The 16,062-nt window shown below is 41.1% G+C and overlaps 1 protein-coding gene across 1 annotated transcript in view; it reads left to right on the plus strand.

The window, feature by feature from the left end:
* Positions 1-4,398: 4,398 nt before the first annotated feature.
* Positions 4,399-16,062, plus strand: part of maml3 (mastermind-like transcriptional coactivator 3) — a gene marked incomplete at its 5' end in the record, with an annotated part of 11,911 nt that continues 247 nt past the window's right edge. The window contains 4 exons of the mRNA XM_083539045.1: positions 4,399-4,404; positions 8,298-8,567; positions 10,592-10,676; positions 13,867-16,062. The exon at positions 13,867-16,062 is cut by the window's right edge and continues 247 nt beyond it. Coding sequence (XP_083395171.1) covers positions 4,399-4,404; positions 8,298-8,567; positions 10,592-10,676; positions 13,867-14,825 — 1,320 coding nt within the window. The 3' untranslated portion in view covers positions 14,826-16,062. The remainder of the gene's footprint in view (positions 4,405-8,297; positions 8,568-10,591; positions 10,677-13,866) is intronic.

Here is a 16,062-nt window from a genome sequence, read left to right on the forward strand (position 1 = left end):
GTGTGTGTGTGTGTGTGTGTGTGTGTGTGTGTGTGTGTGTGTGTGTGTGTGTGTGTAATTGAGCTGTGGACAGAAATATGGCTTTGCAGACACCACTAATGGCTTCTGTGCAGAGAGCGAGAGCACGGAGGGGCCGAGGAGGAGGAGGAGCAGAGTAATACAGAGCGAGAGGGAGATAAAGGAAGGGGGGGGGGGGAGAGAAAGAAAGATGGAGTGTTGAGGTGAAAGCAAGAGGGGAACAGAAGAGGAAAGAGAACAAGAGAGAGAAATAAACCTCCTGTCTTATAGCATATGATGGGGGGAGGAAGCACCTTGAAAGTGAGAGAAGGGGTGAGAGCGAGTATGAGAAAGAGAGAGAGAGAGAGAGAGAGAGAGAGAGAGAGAGAGAGAGAGAGAGAGAGAGATTGGATTTCACATAAAGCTAAATGTTTTAATCTGAGATAATAATTTTAAGGCCTCCAGTCTCACACACACTTAGTTCTTTAGCTCTCTTATTCTATTACTGCTAATCAACTGTATGATGATAAATACTACTATTATTATTAATACTAATTCAGTGTGTGTGTGAGATGTTTGTGGATGTGTTGGGGGCAGCAGGTGTCGTGTTTGTGGACATTTTAGGTATTTCGTGTGGTGTTTTTTGGACATGTCGGGAACATCGTGTTTGACGTTTAAGTACATATCAGGCTGCATTTGGGACATTTATGGACATGTGTGGGGCAGCGTGTGTGACAATTGTGGTCGTGTTGGGGCAGCGTGTGCGACAATTGTGGACGTGTTGGGGCAGCGTGTATGGCGTTTGTGGACGTTTTTGGGGCAGCATGTGTGATGTTTGTGGATGTGTTGGGGCAGAATGTTTGATGTTTGGGAACGTGTTTGGGGCAGAGCGTGTGATGTTTGGACGTTTTTGGGAAAGCGTGTGTGACGTTTGTGGAAGTGATTGGTGTGACATTTGTTTACGTGTTTGAGGTAGCATGTGTGACGTTTGTGGACGTGTTGATGGTAGCGTGTGTAACGTTTGTGAGGGAGTTTGGGCAGCGTTTGGGACTTTTGTGGACATGTTAGGGCAGCGTGTGTAACGTTGGTGGAGGTGTTTGGGACGTTTGTGGACGTGTTGGGGCAGCGTGTGTGACATTTCTATATGTGTTGATAGTAGCGTGTGTAACGTTTGTGGGGTGTTTGGGAGGTTTGTGGACGTGTTGGGGCAGCGTGTGTGACGTTTGTGGACGTGTTTTGGCAGCGTGTGTGTGTGATGTCTGGGTACATGTTAGTGGCAGCATGTATGACTTGTGGGGGGCAGAACTGGTGACGATTGCGTATGTGCTATTGGAGGTGTGTGTATGGTAGAACTGAAGTACTAATAAGGCAGGCAGGAGCGCTCAGCTGCATACACACCATGCAGATGCAGTATTGAAAAGATGTATGTGTGCGTGTGTGTGAGTATGTGTATGAGCAGCCCTAGGGGCGTGTGTTGGCACGTGGTGTGTTATTAGGAGGGATGTTGTGAATGAGCCCCTTAGATTAGTGTGTGATAAGGCCAAGAATTGCTCGGGCTAATCAATCATTGGGGGTTTGTGTGTGTGTGTGTGAGAGATCAATGAAAGCGATCAGTCCAGCTGCTTGTGCCAAACTGTAGATTTGATTATTGTGCACTCTGCATTTTTACGCACTCTCTCTCTCTCTCTCTCTCTCTCTCTCTGTCTCTCTCTCTCTCTCTCTCTCTCTCTCTCATGTGTATGTAGGTTTGTATAGTAGGTTTATATAATTGTTTTATACTGAAAAGGCATAAACCAGTTAAACTAGCAGTTTGACACTAAAAGTATTTGTTGATCTTCTCAGTGTCTTTTCATTGACTCTAAGCACTGCGCTGTTATCTTTCAGTAGAATGCAGGACTTAGAGTATATAATTCTGTCTGAACCTGGATATCAATTACTCCATAATACTACATTTTATATATATTTGGACAAAAGTATTAAAAGTCTAACAGTTCTATAAGATGTTTCAGGATGTGGTGGTATTCATATTTCCCTTCACTTGATCTAGGAGACTCGAACCAGCTCCAGCATGGCAGTGCCCCTGTGCTCTATTCTCCGTGCACCCCAGTCCTCCTCACCTTACCTACATCACTACCTGACTTTACTTACACCCTTGTTGCTGAATGAGCACAAATCTCCACACTCATACTCCAAAATCTAGTGGAACATCTTCCCAGAAGAGTGGAGGTTATTATAACAGGAAATGGGACTGAATGTAAAACGGGATGTTTAGAAAGCACAGATGGTCAGGCATTCACAAGGTTTTGTTGATTTTAATATCCAAACTACATCTGGTTTGTTGGTAAAAGTGTTAGCAAGCGTACTTTTTTTTTGTATTTTAATGATGTACCAGGTCCCACAACTCCTTAATCAGTCCTCTTTTACTCTACACTCATGCCATACAGTGTCTCGTGTTGTGTGTCGTTTTGTCTTCACTTGTGTGTACATCGTTGTTTTTCTTTTTTCGCTGAGAAACAATATTAGCTTTATCTTCGAAGGCATGCTAGATTTCGTGCTAGCTTTGTAAGCCGATTGACAAACCAAGCTAACTCGCCAATAAACACTTATGTCCTTACAAGCTTAATAATCATATTTTTATTATTATAATTTTCATTTTAATAGCACAATTGTACCATGGTCTTTCATGTTTTGCCCCCGACTGCAGGTTGAAACTGAAGTTGTGACTAAAGAAATATCAGAACACCAAAGCGCACTACGATTGGCCAGAGGAATCGTTTGAGTGGTTTGTTTGGACTTTGACGCTCTACTATGTCGTAAATTGTTCGCGTCAGATTGAGAAAGACTCGATTCTAATGCTGCCATCGCTTTGTTACAGGAGTCCCAGCGTTCTGTCTGAAACGTAGGTAGAAAATGAACGTGTCGCTTGCTAGTACTAACGCGGGATCACGTTAAAGTGTAAATAACGTGATGCCACGTTAGTACTAGCAAGCGACACGTTCATTTATATTAATTCATTTATATTAATTAATTGAAAAAATATGCACTTTAGCCAGAATCATAACTAAATTAGGAAATTACATTGTGTGTGTGTGTGTGTGTGTGTGTGTGTCAGGGTTGAAGCCCTGATCAAACACCCAATTCGGGAATATAATCCGCTGTGTATGTGAGATAGTGTGTCACACCATGGGGTGTGTATTGCTTTGCAGTGAGCAACACTGTGTGTCCAGTGTGTGAACGACAGACCAGGTGGAGCGAGAGAAAACAAAGAGAAGGGGGGTTTGGTGGGCGCACGGAGGTGAAGAGCGAGAGAAAGAGGCAGAGGAAAGAATAAAAGAGGCACGGCACTTTATTTACACTCCCCCCCGTGTCACGCTCTCGCTCCCGTGTGTGTGTGTGTGTGTGTGTGTGTGTGCGTGTGCTCACGCTAGAGGCTGCCGCCTGCCGTCGTCCATCATGGCTCCTATGAGCACCATCTGCTCAACATTACAGCCGCTGTTGCCTGGCTACCTGCTCTCCTTCTCTCTCTTGTTCCTTGATCCCTTTATTTCTCTACTTTCCTTTCGTTCAGTTCCGTATCTCTTGTACTCATTTCTCGTTTTTTTTCCTCTCACTGCTGTCTCTTTCTTTCCCTTTTCTTGCTCTCTCTGTTTTGTACACACCTTTTTCTTCTTCAAAAATTTATCCTATTACATTTTCCCCTCCCCTCTTCTCATTCTCTCTGCTCTTTCTTTTTCCTGATTTCTCTCACATTTTCCCAGTTTCCCTCTCTTCCCAGGTCTCTCTTTCCTCCTCCGCTCTACTTTTGCCTCGTTATTTAATTTTCATCCCTTCATTTTCCATCACTTCTTCCGATATACGTTCATGTCTGTACCACTAGAACAATCCTGAAGCAATTGATCCTTTTCTATCTATTCCTCTCCCCCTTTCTTCTCTTTCCTATGTTTGTATATTCTTCTATTTTCCTTCTTTTTTTGCCTTTTCTCTACACCTTTCTCTTGCTTTCTCATTTTCCTCTCCTTCGGTCTCTTATTTATCGCTTCCTCCGTTTCTTCCTCGATTCTGTTCATCTTCCTTCTTCCTCTACCTTCCGTTTCTCTCCCTCGTTCGCTCTCAGGCGCATTATGGAGCAGACAGGAAGAGGCCGATGTATATTACAGCACTCGTGATTAAGCCGTCGAGTGAGCGGAGGGAGGGGTGTGTGTGTGGGGTGTGGGGGGGCAGTTAGCAAACCACAGAGAGGGAGAGTGTGTGAGCGAGTAAAGGGGAGATAGAGAGGAAAGTACGGATGACAGCGTTTGGATTGTAAAAGAGAAAGTGGGGGTGTGGGGACAGAGATAAGCAGCGATATTGAGGGAGAGACTCGGAGAAAAGCGAGAAGGCGTGCATGACTGCCAGATAGGCATGGAGGTGGGAGAAACGGAGATATGACGATTCAGAGAGTGAGGATAGAGCAACGCTGCCCTCATCTGTCCACACGCACACACACGCGTACGCACGTACACACTCATGCTGCTCTGCGCTCGTTTTGTCAGCCTGGCTGGTTAAGTGAGGAGATCCTGCAGCCTCTGTGGAGGTTTTCACGTATCGATCGTTCGACGAATCTGAAGCGTCTGCTTTTACAGCCAGAAAGAGGGAGAGGGAGTTAGAGCCCAGCCAATCAATCAATACAGCGAAACGCAAAAACACACACATCGACACAGACATGCGCCGTTGAACCCCATTGGTGCATCTATAGCATTAGTGATTGAAAGATCGGATCATTCAGTGACTTGGTTCTTTAAATCTCGTTCATCAAAATTAATTTAATTAGCTTTTTCGTTCCTTCGATCAGAAATTAAATACAATGTTTCATTTTTAATAAGCAAATCCCAGAACCACTCGTATCTACTGGTCTGTATCCTTAGTTCTATTGTCACATGACTTCCATAATCATTGTAATAATAATGTCACGTCATGTTCGGACCAAAAAAAGATTTACTGCATTGCATAGCATCTATCAGAGTCACGTGACAAAAGAACGAACGACTCGGACCAGAGGACTCATTAGAAACTACTCCATTCTGATTCCTGTACATAACCTACAGAGATTTTGCGATGCTTTGCTCATGTGCGTCCAGTAGAAAATGAACAAAGCACTCTTTGAGACTACTCGTACTTCAGATTCACATTAAAGACTCGTTCCAAATGAACGACCAATTACTACTTCTCATGGTATCTTCCTTATCACCGGAAAACTCCTGCAAAATGGTTCAATCATCCTTTAGATGGAATAAAAAAATGTGTAGCTCACACGGGGATGAAAAAAGCAAGCGATGATGTGGTACCTCTGTGATGATTTATTTCATTAGGATTTATACATGTTTAAAATGGTTTATTCCGGATCATTGTAAACCCGGGTAAATGAAATCCTGGGTTATCTTGTTTCACGGTTCGCCCTGCTCACGCTTACCCGGGGATAACAATTAATCCTGGGTATTCATCATCTGACAATCCTAAATACCAGGTTAATGTTCTTGTTTGCACACAGCACATAAACATAATGTTGGAACACTGCATTGTTCCTCACTGCACTCGTTTTGAACCGCAATGCAGAATTATTGCCGAAAAAGCAGGTTTTATAACCCGAGATAAAAAATAAATAAATAACGGTGCGCTTCTAAATTACACGTGTGAAACGTTCTGCTTGGGGTTAAAATCTGGGTTCAAAATGGCAATTATCTCAGGGATAAACACGGTATCAAAAGCCCTACCGAGTCCAAATAGGACTGTCTTATTATTCTGTAAAATAAAAGCTCGTATTTTCATGAACACTTATGTTATAGTTCAATATGGGATTTTAGAAGGTTTTAACAGACAGGATGTAAAAGTGCATTATAATAGTGTGATTCCTTCTATAGTTGTTTTCCTCATGTACTGAAGTAGTTCAGCATCACTAGGATTAGTGTTGTTAATATTTATGACAAGCTGAGGTTATGGTAAATATCTAAATAACCATAGCTATGGGACAGCAGGATTGGGACACCTGAGTTTTCCAGCGATAGTTCTTCCCCAAACTGTTACCACAAATTTGGAAGTTCACAATTTTAGAGTATTTCTCTCAAAACAGAGGCATTAAATTCTCCATTTAGTTGAACTAGGAGACCTAAACCTGTTCCAGCATGAAAATGCGCCTGTACACAAAGCCAGCTACATGAAGATATAGCTTACATGGGTTGGAGTGGAAGATGTTGAATGACCTGCTATAGAGCTCTGACCTCATACCTATTGAACGCCCTTGAGATGAATTGGAACGCTGACTGCACACCGGGCCTCCTCACCTCCTATATCAGTAACTGGCTTACTAACACCCTTGTGGCTGTGAATGAGCATAAATCTCCACAAGCACACTCCAAAATCTAGTGGAAATTTTTCCCAGAAGAGTTGAGGTTAATATAACAGCAGGAAAAGTGGAGTGGGATGTTCAAAATGCAGATATGAATCTTAAGATCGGACGTTTTTGTCTATATAGTGTATATAAAACTCACTGCAAGTACTCATTGGGTCATAAAGGCAAACTCCACCCTAAAATACACACACAAAAAAAAGATCTATATTGAATCTATATCTGTAATTTGTTTAGTGATTTTGGGGAAGTTAGAGGTTATGTGTCATGGTGATGTCACTGGGGATGTTAGTAAGATTACTAGAACAGTTTCAACACTATTTAATTGATCAGCTTGTTGAAGAAGCAAATTTAATCATAAAATAAATCCAGAGTACCACTAAAGAGCACACATATTGATAATGAATACTGAATGTCATTTAGGTGGATTTTTCTTTTCAATGGCTGATTGCAGACTAGACACCAAACATTTCCATATTTTCCATAGATTCACTATAAGGCACTAATGGGACGAGTTGGAGACGCGCTGTAATTGGTTTTAAATGAATGTTGTTCTGGGATCCAACCCATGGTTTGGGCTCAAATTTGGCTGAACTTAAAGAAATTGTGTTCATCCTCCTGACAGGCATTTGAAGCTTTCATTGCATAATAAAACAAGTACCATCACTTAACACGCACTAGCATGCGCTTGTATAAATACCGGATGTTAAATACTCGGTATAGTGTGTATAATTGTATATTTAAAGTCTGTAAAACAGGACCATTAGAATGGAAGGAGCTGCTCTGTTGTAATGTAGAGAACAAATTTTGATGATAAAATAAACTTTACTGTGCGCTTTTTGTGCTCACCTATAATAAAAACAAAAACTTGAAATACTGTTTTCCTCAGTTGAGTTCTGCTTACATCTAACCAAACTGCACAGTGCATTATAAGCATTCCATGGCTGCTAGAGCACATCACCTGCAGTGCATTGTGGGGATTATGACAGGGTATTAAAAATTCTCCATTACAGCACAGCCCTGTTAATTTCTTTGTTCTGATTGGTTTAAGAGTTCATTAACTTTCTACAACAGTAGTCCTGATTAATATTAATGCTCTCATCTCACACATCAAGGAAGTTTTCTGTGAGGAGAAGCTCATAGGATATTCAGGATTTGTGGTTACTAAAACTTTTGTCTAAATTTCATGACAGGCAAAAGGCATCAAAAGGCAGAGAAAACTACTGATTGCTACATGAATGTTCAATAACAATCAATCTAGCTGTAAATAGATAAAGTATGTTTTTATTGAATAAATAAAAATAGAGGTATAAAAGAAATAAAACACTGTTGTTGAGGATCAGGGTGGGAACAGTTCAATAGCATGCTGATCCATGTTTAATTCTTTTGTGATGATAATACATGTTAGGGCCCCCATCAGCAGTGCACTACATACTGAATAGGGCCCAGAACGGACCCATTGCAAGTCATACTGTAATGGAATATGACCTCTTTTTTTTTTATTACCCAGATTTCTCTGTCATTCTGGAAAACCAAAAGTACAAAATCTGAAATAAATAACAAGCTGATATATCTATGATTTTAAATGTGTTTAGGTACTTTTGTGGATAAATTATCGATTGATTCATATTAAACATAGACTGTACTGTTATAGAAAATGGATCATTCTGACCCAAAATGTAGCTAATTGTTGAAGTTGACTGAATTTTAGCTGGCTTGTTTGTTTAACTAGTGGGATTCAATAATAGCGAGTCTTTTCGGTCTCAAGTCATCGTGACCTAAATGTGTTCTTCAGCACCACATGCTTGTGCTGAATGAATCGTCCGGTTTTATTATCCATTTCTCTTTTCAGTGGTTGTTTTTTCTGTTCCTGTCTTTTTCATTGAGTTCTTATTGCATCTCTTTATTCTTTTTCCAGGAGCAGGGCATGGTCGGGATGCCGCGCCAGGCCGGAGGCGTCCAACCCCCTCATGGAGGGCCAGGAGGCGTGCCTGCAGCTGGGCCTAATGGGGCAGGGCCAGGTGGTTATCTGGGCAACCAGCAGCAGCAGCAGCAAGCAGCCATGATGAAGCAGATGATGGCTATGGAGCAGGAAAAGAGAGTTCAGCTACACCTGATGGAGCAGCAGAAAGTTCAGCTTTTGCGAGAGCAAAGACAACAGCAACACCACCATCTACTAGCAGAGCAGGTACGCGCCACATACGCCCTACAGACATACAGCTCAACCTGGAAGCCTTTTGAGGAAATAAAGGGTTTGAGAACTGTCATAAATCAGATGTAAGCAGTTCTTGAATAAGTTTCCATTTTTCATCACGCTGCAGGAGCTGTGACTGCAACATGAGTATTTTGGAAACTGTTGACCCCCTAAGATTTTCACACTCAACAGTTTTTCGAGTTTACACAGAATAGTGCAAAAAAACACTGACTGAGTGAAATTTCTGTGGGTGGAAATGCCTTGTTGAGAAGCAAGGTCAGAGGAAAATGACCAGACTGCCAGAAAAGATATAAAAACTCAAATAATCACTCTTTGCTATGAGATGAAAAGAAAAGCGTTAAACATTTCCCACAACTGCAACAGAAGACCACATCAGCTTCCAATGGTTTCAGTCAAGAACAGAAATCTGCTTCTATCATGGGCAAAGACTCTCCCAAACTGGACCGATTAAGTTTACCATCTTCAACTGTTTGCCCTTAGATTCCTGTTCTTGGCAAACATAATTGGAAGCTGATGTGGTCATCGATGTTGCACCAACCTGACCCTCAGGGTTTTATGTGTTTTGCACTCTGTGATGCCTTTCTGCTCAGCAGGGTTGTAAAGGTCGATTACTATAGACTTCCTGTATACACCTGTTATATTGTTTTTATTTCTCTGATCAACAAGGTGTTTCACTCTACAGACCCTTTACTCACAGGATTATAGAGAGATCAGAGATCACACTTTTCCCCATTCTGATGTTAAAGTAGATGGTCTGTGTATATTTCATTATTCAAAGGGTTTTTTATTTTGGTTTACTCACTAGGCACTAATAAGAACACGTGTACACTTAGACTTATAAAGAACATCTTATTCATTGTTAAAAGCGCTATACAGATAAAAATGAAATAAATTGAATTGATTGTACACTTGCTCATTCAGGCCATTATGTGGTCAGGTGGCAGCGGCTCAGTGCATAACATCATGCAGATTTAAGTTATTGTTCACATCAAATATAAGAATTGGGGAAAAATCAGTTGTGATTTGACTTTTAGAAACATCTGTTGTATCAAGGGTTTGCCCAGTTTACTGAATCTAAAAGCACCCAGTGAGCAGACAGGTCAATTTAAATGTCTAGTGGACTTGCTCTAATCCTGAGGACTTGATTCAAATAGAAATATTGACAATTGAGGTTAAAACCTGCAAATGCAGGGATGAAAAAGCATGGAAATGACCGATATATGTGTATGACCAGTGAATGGTGCAAACAGTAAAATTAGGGATACAGAATGGCTTACAGAATGTTTCATATTTTAATAATTTGTCAAGTGACACTCCTGAAAAATGTTCATAACTCCTCCTGTATTAAAGTGGACTTATTGCACTCACAGTCTGGTCCAGTTTACAATTGGTCTGGGGAAAGTTCAGCCAACAAAGACATTAGTGTACAAAGACTTTTGCAAATGATCTACAGAAAAGTCTTCAGTTGGGAACGTTCTTTCTACGTTTCCTTATTTCCCCTGCTTACGTTGTGCATATTTTCTCTGTAAATACACCCGAATGACTCTTTTTATTGTATGTTGGTAATGTCTTAACAAAAGAGCATCCACTTAACCACACTTAAACTGAGACAGATCAAAGTACCACGTTAGCAAGTGTGTGTGTGTGTGTGTGCGCACAAGCACACACACACCACCTGCTGTTTTAATTTCCTCTCTCTTCTATCTCGGAGAATATGCTGCTAAAGAGACTCTTAACTGATATCGGATGATCACACACCTCTCTCTTCTGGGGAGAAAATGGTTCTGTTTAGCCCACCAACACAGCACACACACTTAACAAACACTTCTCCAAGGACGTGTACTATTTTCCTGAGTTTCCATCCACATATTGTTTAGGCTTTTTTTCTCTCATATAAGCTCACCTGTTCTTCTATTGTGTGCCTTAATCTGTTGCAGTTATGAGGTATTTGTGTGTGTTTTTGTGTGTTTGTGCCCTGACTGTGTGTTTATTTGCAGTTACAGCAGCAGCAGCAACAGCAGCATCTCCCGAGGCAGATGAGTCAAGCACAGAGGAACCCGTATCCTCTCCAACAGTTTCAGGGTAAGAAACTTCAAAACGAGCAGTTACGCAATTACATTCCTTTCATTTCATCCGTTGTCATTTAGCATACATGTAACCACTTCAGTGTGTTAAAGACATTAAGATAATCAGCTAATGTGTATCAGGGCTGTAAAATTGTTCTTTAAGAAATGCATTTAAATGTTGCATTGTGTCAAAGGATATAGTACTTCAGCACTTCACCGTGAATTGATATCACATAAGCTTTATATTATATTTATATTCATAAAGCTTACTTTTTTATTACATATATTTGAATATTTCAGTATATTTAGCCACATTAATGAGTGACACAGATACTGACCCAGATTTGACTCTTTACTTCTACAGTCTTAAAATTATCTTTATATATAAAACTACATGCTAAGGACAAATTATTGTCCCTTTTCACTACACAGGGCGTAACATAATGGCACTGAGCAGACTATTTAGTGTACTAGACGTCCACTAGCATCCTTTTTTATGGAATAACAGAGACTACTGTTAAATTGCAATTAGAAACTAAATGACTTTCAAGGAATACCAGTTTTAGGACCTGTACTGTTTGTGCAGCCACTTTGAAATGCATTTATTCTGCTCCTCTTCCCTACATTAAAAGACAAAGGTCATGTAGTTAAATGTAAAGGAGTGTTGTTTTTTTTGACAGACTTGTGTAATATGACTAAAAGAAGAACATGAAACAGGAATAAGGAATTTTGTCCTGTGTTCCCTCCTGTGTGTGTGTTCTGTTGCTGAGTTCATTTGTTTATTTCACTCTTTTCACAGCAGATCATTCACTCTTTTAGTTTCCAAATTACTACTTTGTCAAGTGCACTGACTGCTCCTGCCTCCCCCTGAGCTAATGAGAGAGCTCACACTCTCTCTCGCACGCACACATATACACACACACAGTCCTACTCCCTTAACACAAATACAAGAAGTGATACACACATTCATGCACTCGAGTACATGCAGAAGCAAACACATCTCCAAAACTCTAAGAAAGGTAAAGCACACGATACACTTTAACACACACACACACGTATTAACACGCGCACACACAGCATGAAGGGAAGTGTGTCTATTGATTGTTCTGTCATGTTGCCATGGAAACCATGTTAGATGCAGATCCGATGGGAAATACCCTCTTAGTCAGAGCCATCAGTGGGAATGGGGCCTGGGGAGTGTGTGTGTGTGTGTGTGTGTGTCTCACATTAGGCATGTTCAGGTTTGTTGAACGTAGCACAATGTTCAAGGAAGCTGCAAATGAGCATCTCTGTCCAGTCATCACCCTGTAATTAGGGCAGATTAAAGCTCCTTCAGCTCGACTTCCATATCTGAAGTCTCGACAATGTTGTTATACGTTAAATTAATAATCAGGGCAACACACACTACAGTTATAGGCCACATCTTTACTAGGAGTGTTTTGCAGTGTAACTCTTCTGAGAAACCATGATTGTAGAATGTCTCGATAGGTGATCAACGTCCTGATGTATGAAACTCAACAGACTTTTGATTTTTGTTTGGTGCATTTGCGATTCAATTATTGGGCATTGTATATTATTGTTAAATTTTTTAGTTTGTACAAAAAATAATATATAATATATCTACACGCAGGGTTTAGAGTTTACTTACAGTTACGCACTTTCTCCCATCAAGTTTGTTCTTTATAAATCACAGCCTTTGTGTGGAAAGTGGCGTATGCCCTTTTTCAGCCTCGTTTTGTGTGTACGCCACGTTTATAAATGAGACCCCTGGACAGTTAAACACAGAAGACGCTTCAAAAGGCCAAAGAACACAACAGAAATTTTTGTATTGAAATCATTTCAAACTAAGACATAAAGAAAACACAGTACAGTGCATTTGCCTTTTTAAAACGGTAACGGGGGCAGCCAAAAGAAGAAGAAGAAGAAGATATTTTTGTATGTATATAAAGTTTATATTAAGGCTGTCAGTTAAAATATTTAATTGCGATTAATCACAAGATTGTCATGAGTTAATTTAGGATTAACATTAGGACACCAAACGGAACAATTGCTGTTTCCACACGGACGGTTTTAATTGCCGGATGTGTGCACCATGGCGGATTTTGGTGTTTGATTTGCGTTTTGGCACAAAACAAATGTTTAGTGATTTAAAAATAATTTTTCAGTGGAGTTCTTTTTTTTTTTTTTTATGTAAATAAAATATATAAATGTGTATTTCGTTAAGGTCTATTATATTTATTTATATTTTTCATAAAAATGGTCAAACAGAGACGCAAGCTGCATTAATCTTGCGTTAATAAAATTTGTGCCGTTGAAATGAATTTGTGTTAACCCGTTTTTAATGTTAATTTTGAAGCCCTAATTTGCAGTGTGTATTCAGACACCTTTCTATCTAAACCAGCATCAATTTAAGTTACAGGTGCTCATCTGTTGGATCGGACCCCACGGTACAGCCAAATTTAGGTTTTGACTTTCCACACTGCTATACCAACATGGCGTTCCAGTATTTACTCTGGTTCCTGAATAATACACTTGAAGACAAATAATTTTCCAGAATACACCAGTAAAGCGAAAGGGCTTACCCAAACAAATTTGAATGAATTTTACCTTATAGAACACATGTCAAACACACACACAGGCACACACACAGGCACACAAACACACTCGCACACACCCATATCCACTTTTCTAAAAGTGAAGCTATCACGAGGCTCAATTGCAACCTATGCTCACTCCCCTCAGCATCCTCTCTTTAAAACGTAAGCTGCCTCTGTTTGCTTGTTTGATTGTTTATTTCTTTTTATATTTATTGGCAGCACTGAACTTTCTCCCTCACATTGCCTGTTGTCATGGCAACTTGCCCTCTTCCCAAATTTCCGTGCACAGTTTCAGTCTGCACTGGAATGGACTATCAGGATTGATGGAGCCTTTCCAAATGAATAGAGAAGCACCATGCATCGCATTACACGGCTCCGCTGCCAATTTGCCGTGCGTGTGCCTGGGTGTTTCATGCAGAGTTGAATTACTAATCTTAGTTATCTATTTCTTTACTTTTTGAGGAATTTCTCAACTTAAACATTGTTAAATTGCTATACAATTGAGCCTTAATTGGAACTCAGGAGCTTTCAATTTAGAGTATTATGTTATTAAGTATTAATTTAATATTACTCTAAACATGACGTAATTTTTTTCCTCCGCTCGAATAGGCACACAGCAGGAGATGGCGAGGAACCAGGCACTTCAGAGCATGAGGAATCCTCGCCTCCTACAGCAGCAACAGCAGCAGAACCAAGGCATGCTACAGATGGCGCCAGTCCAGAACCCTGGTCCCATGCCCACTCAGGGGGAGATAGGTGTGGCCTATGGAAGTCAGGCAGGCACGCAGGCAGCCATGTACCAAGGCATGAACTCGGGAATGGGTCAGATGCTCCAGCCACAGCATCACCCCAACCAGGCTAGCATGGCCATGGCACAGAGACCTGCGGGTACAGGTGGCCAGGGAATGGTGGGAGGCGGAGCTGGAAGCGGATATGGGCAGGGCATGATGATGAACCCTGCCCTCTCTCAACAGCAGATGAAGCCAGCTGGGCAGCCAATGGCCAAAGCCCAAGCTCACAGACTGCAAAGCATGATGGGAGGTGGAGGTCAGGGATGGCCTCAGCAGCAGAATATGCAGGGCATGAGTGGAAGGACTACAAATGACATGGTGGCGTTTAACAGTAACCCTGCATACGCCATGCAAGGTGGGCAGCCGTCAAGGATGCCCAAGCAGCATTTCAGCCAAGGAATGGGTGGCCAGGGCATGGTAGACCCACGGGCCATAAACCCAGCAAGCATGGGTGGACCCATGATGCCTCACATGGCAGGCCAACCAAGGCCCAATCAGCCAAGAGGAATGGCAATGTCAGGTATGGGTCAGGCTATGCCCAACATGGCTGCTTTCGGACAGGGCTCCACACAGACCATGGCAGGGGCAGGACCAGGCGGAGGGGCATATATGCCAAGTGGGCAGACACAAGGCTACCAACGGACATCTAGTCAAGACTTAGCTTACGGTTATGCTGGCCAAGCAGGGACTGGGAGTGGGGTCTCATTCGGCCTGTCAGACAGTGCAGAGCTGGACTCAACGGACGGCTGGATGGAGGAATTTTTTCCTAGCCAATAGCCAACGTGGAAAATGTATTGGGGTGGGGAACTTTTGAGATGGGCCAGAAAAGTTTTTTTCTTTTTTGTCTTTTTTTTGTTTTTTTTTGTTTTTTAAGAAAAATGAAAATAATTTGTAGACTGTGTGTTTTGGGTTTTGTTTTTTTATATATTGTTTATTGTTTCCATTGAATATAATGGGAAGAATATTACATGTTGTGTATTGTACGTGTGGTGTCACTATATTTAAACAACAATCTCTAAGATCGGATTCCAGCTAGAAGCCAAGTCTCTCTAGACTTCATCTTGTGCCCTTTATCATATTTTATTATCATCCTCATCATTTCCAGACTTTTCTAGGGCCGACACATTGTAAAACCTAAATTAATTGTGAAATAGAACAATTTTTGCCCAGTGTTTAGATCAGATGTTGGTTTTTGCTCTCAACTCTGCTTATCCAGTAATGAATTCTAAAGTGTGTGTGTGTGTGTGTGTGTGTGTGTGTGTGTGTGTGTGTGTGTGTGTGTGTGTGCGCGCGCGCAAGAGAGAGAGAGAGATTGTTTTTATATAAAAAAATAAAATAAATAAAAAAAGCACCGTCACCTCACCAACAATTCTCTATGCTCCAGTAGTGATTCAAAGACCCAGCAGTTAAACTTCTACTGCATTTTTTCTGCAACCATCACAGCAAAACGCCTCGCCATCTTTCGTCTGCACATATTTCACCTGTGTTTGTGTGCTTTAACTAAATGAGGAGACTTGGCAGCTACACATTCGTCTCTCCACCTAAAATCTGAAAGCTGGAGGACATTGTTTTCTCGTAAGTCATATGGCAGCTAGGAACACAAGCATGGCATCATCTCCCACATGGGCCAAAAACACACAGGCCCCTTAACCAACGTGCAGCCAAACACTTATTTTAGATCCAACCTTCAAATGTAACAGCTTCCAAAGTGACTTGTGGCAGCTAGAAAGGCTTTCACATAGCAATGGGGAAACAGGAAGGATCACTTGTCTGACCTCTTTCTATGTTTGGAAAAAAAAAAAACTAAACATGACATCACTTGACTTAACTAAAGATAACAAATCCTTTTCTTTGCTTTTATTCATTTTCAAGACACTTTTAATCAAAGCTTTGAGCTGTGCCGTTGAGAACTGAGTGCTGGGGTGATGCTTATCTTCTGATAAACTCTAATCTGATCTTATGTATAAGACAAACATTTTCACACCCTTGAATTGAACTGTTCATGTACATCTAT

This window comes from Silurus aristotelis, assembly GCF_946808225.1.
Source record: "Silurus aristotelis genome assembly, chromosome: 4".
Taxonomy (NCBI): domain Eukaryota; kingdom Metazoa; phylum Chordata; class Actinopteri; order Siluriformes; family Siluridae; genus Silurus; species Silurus aristotelis.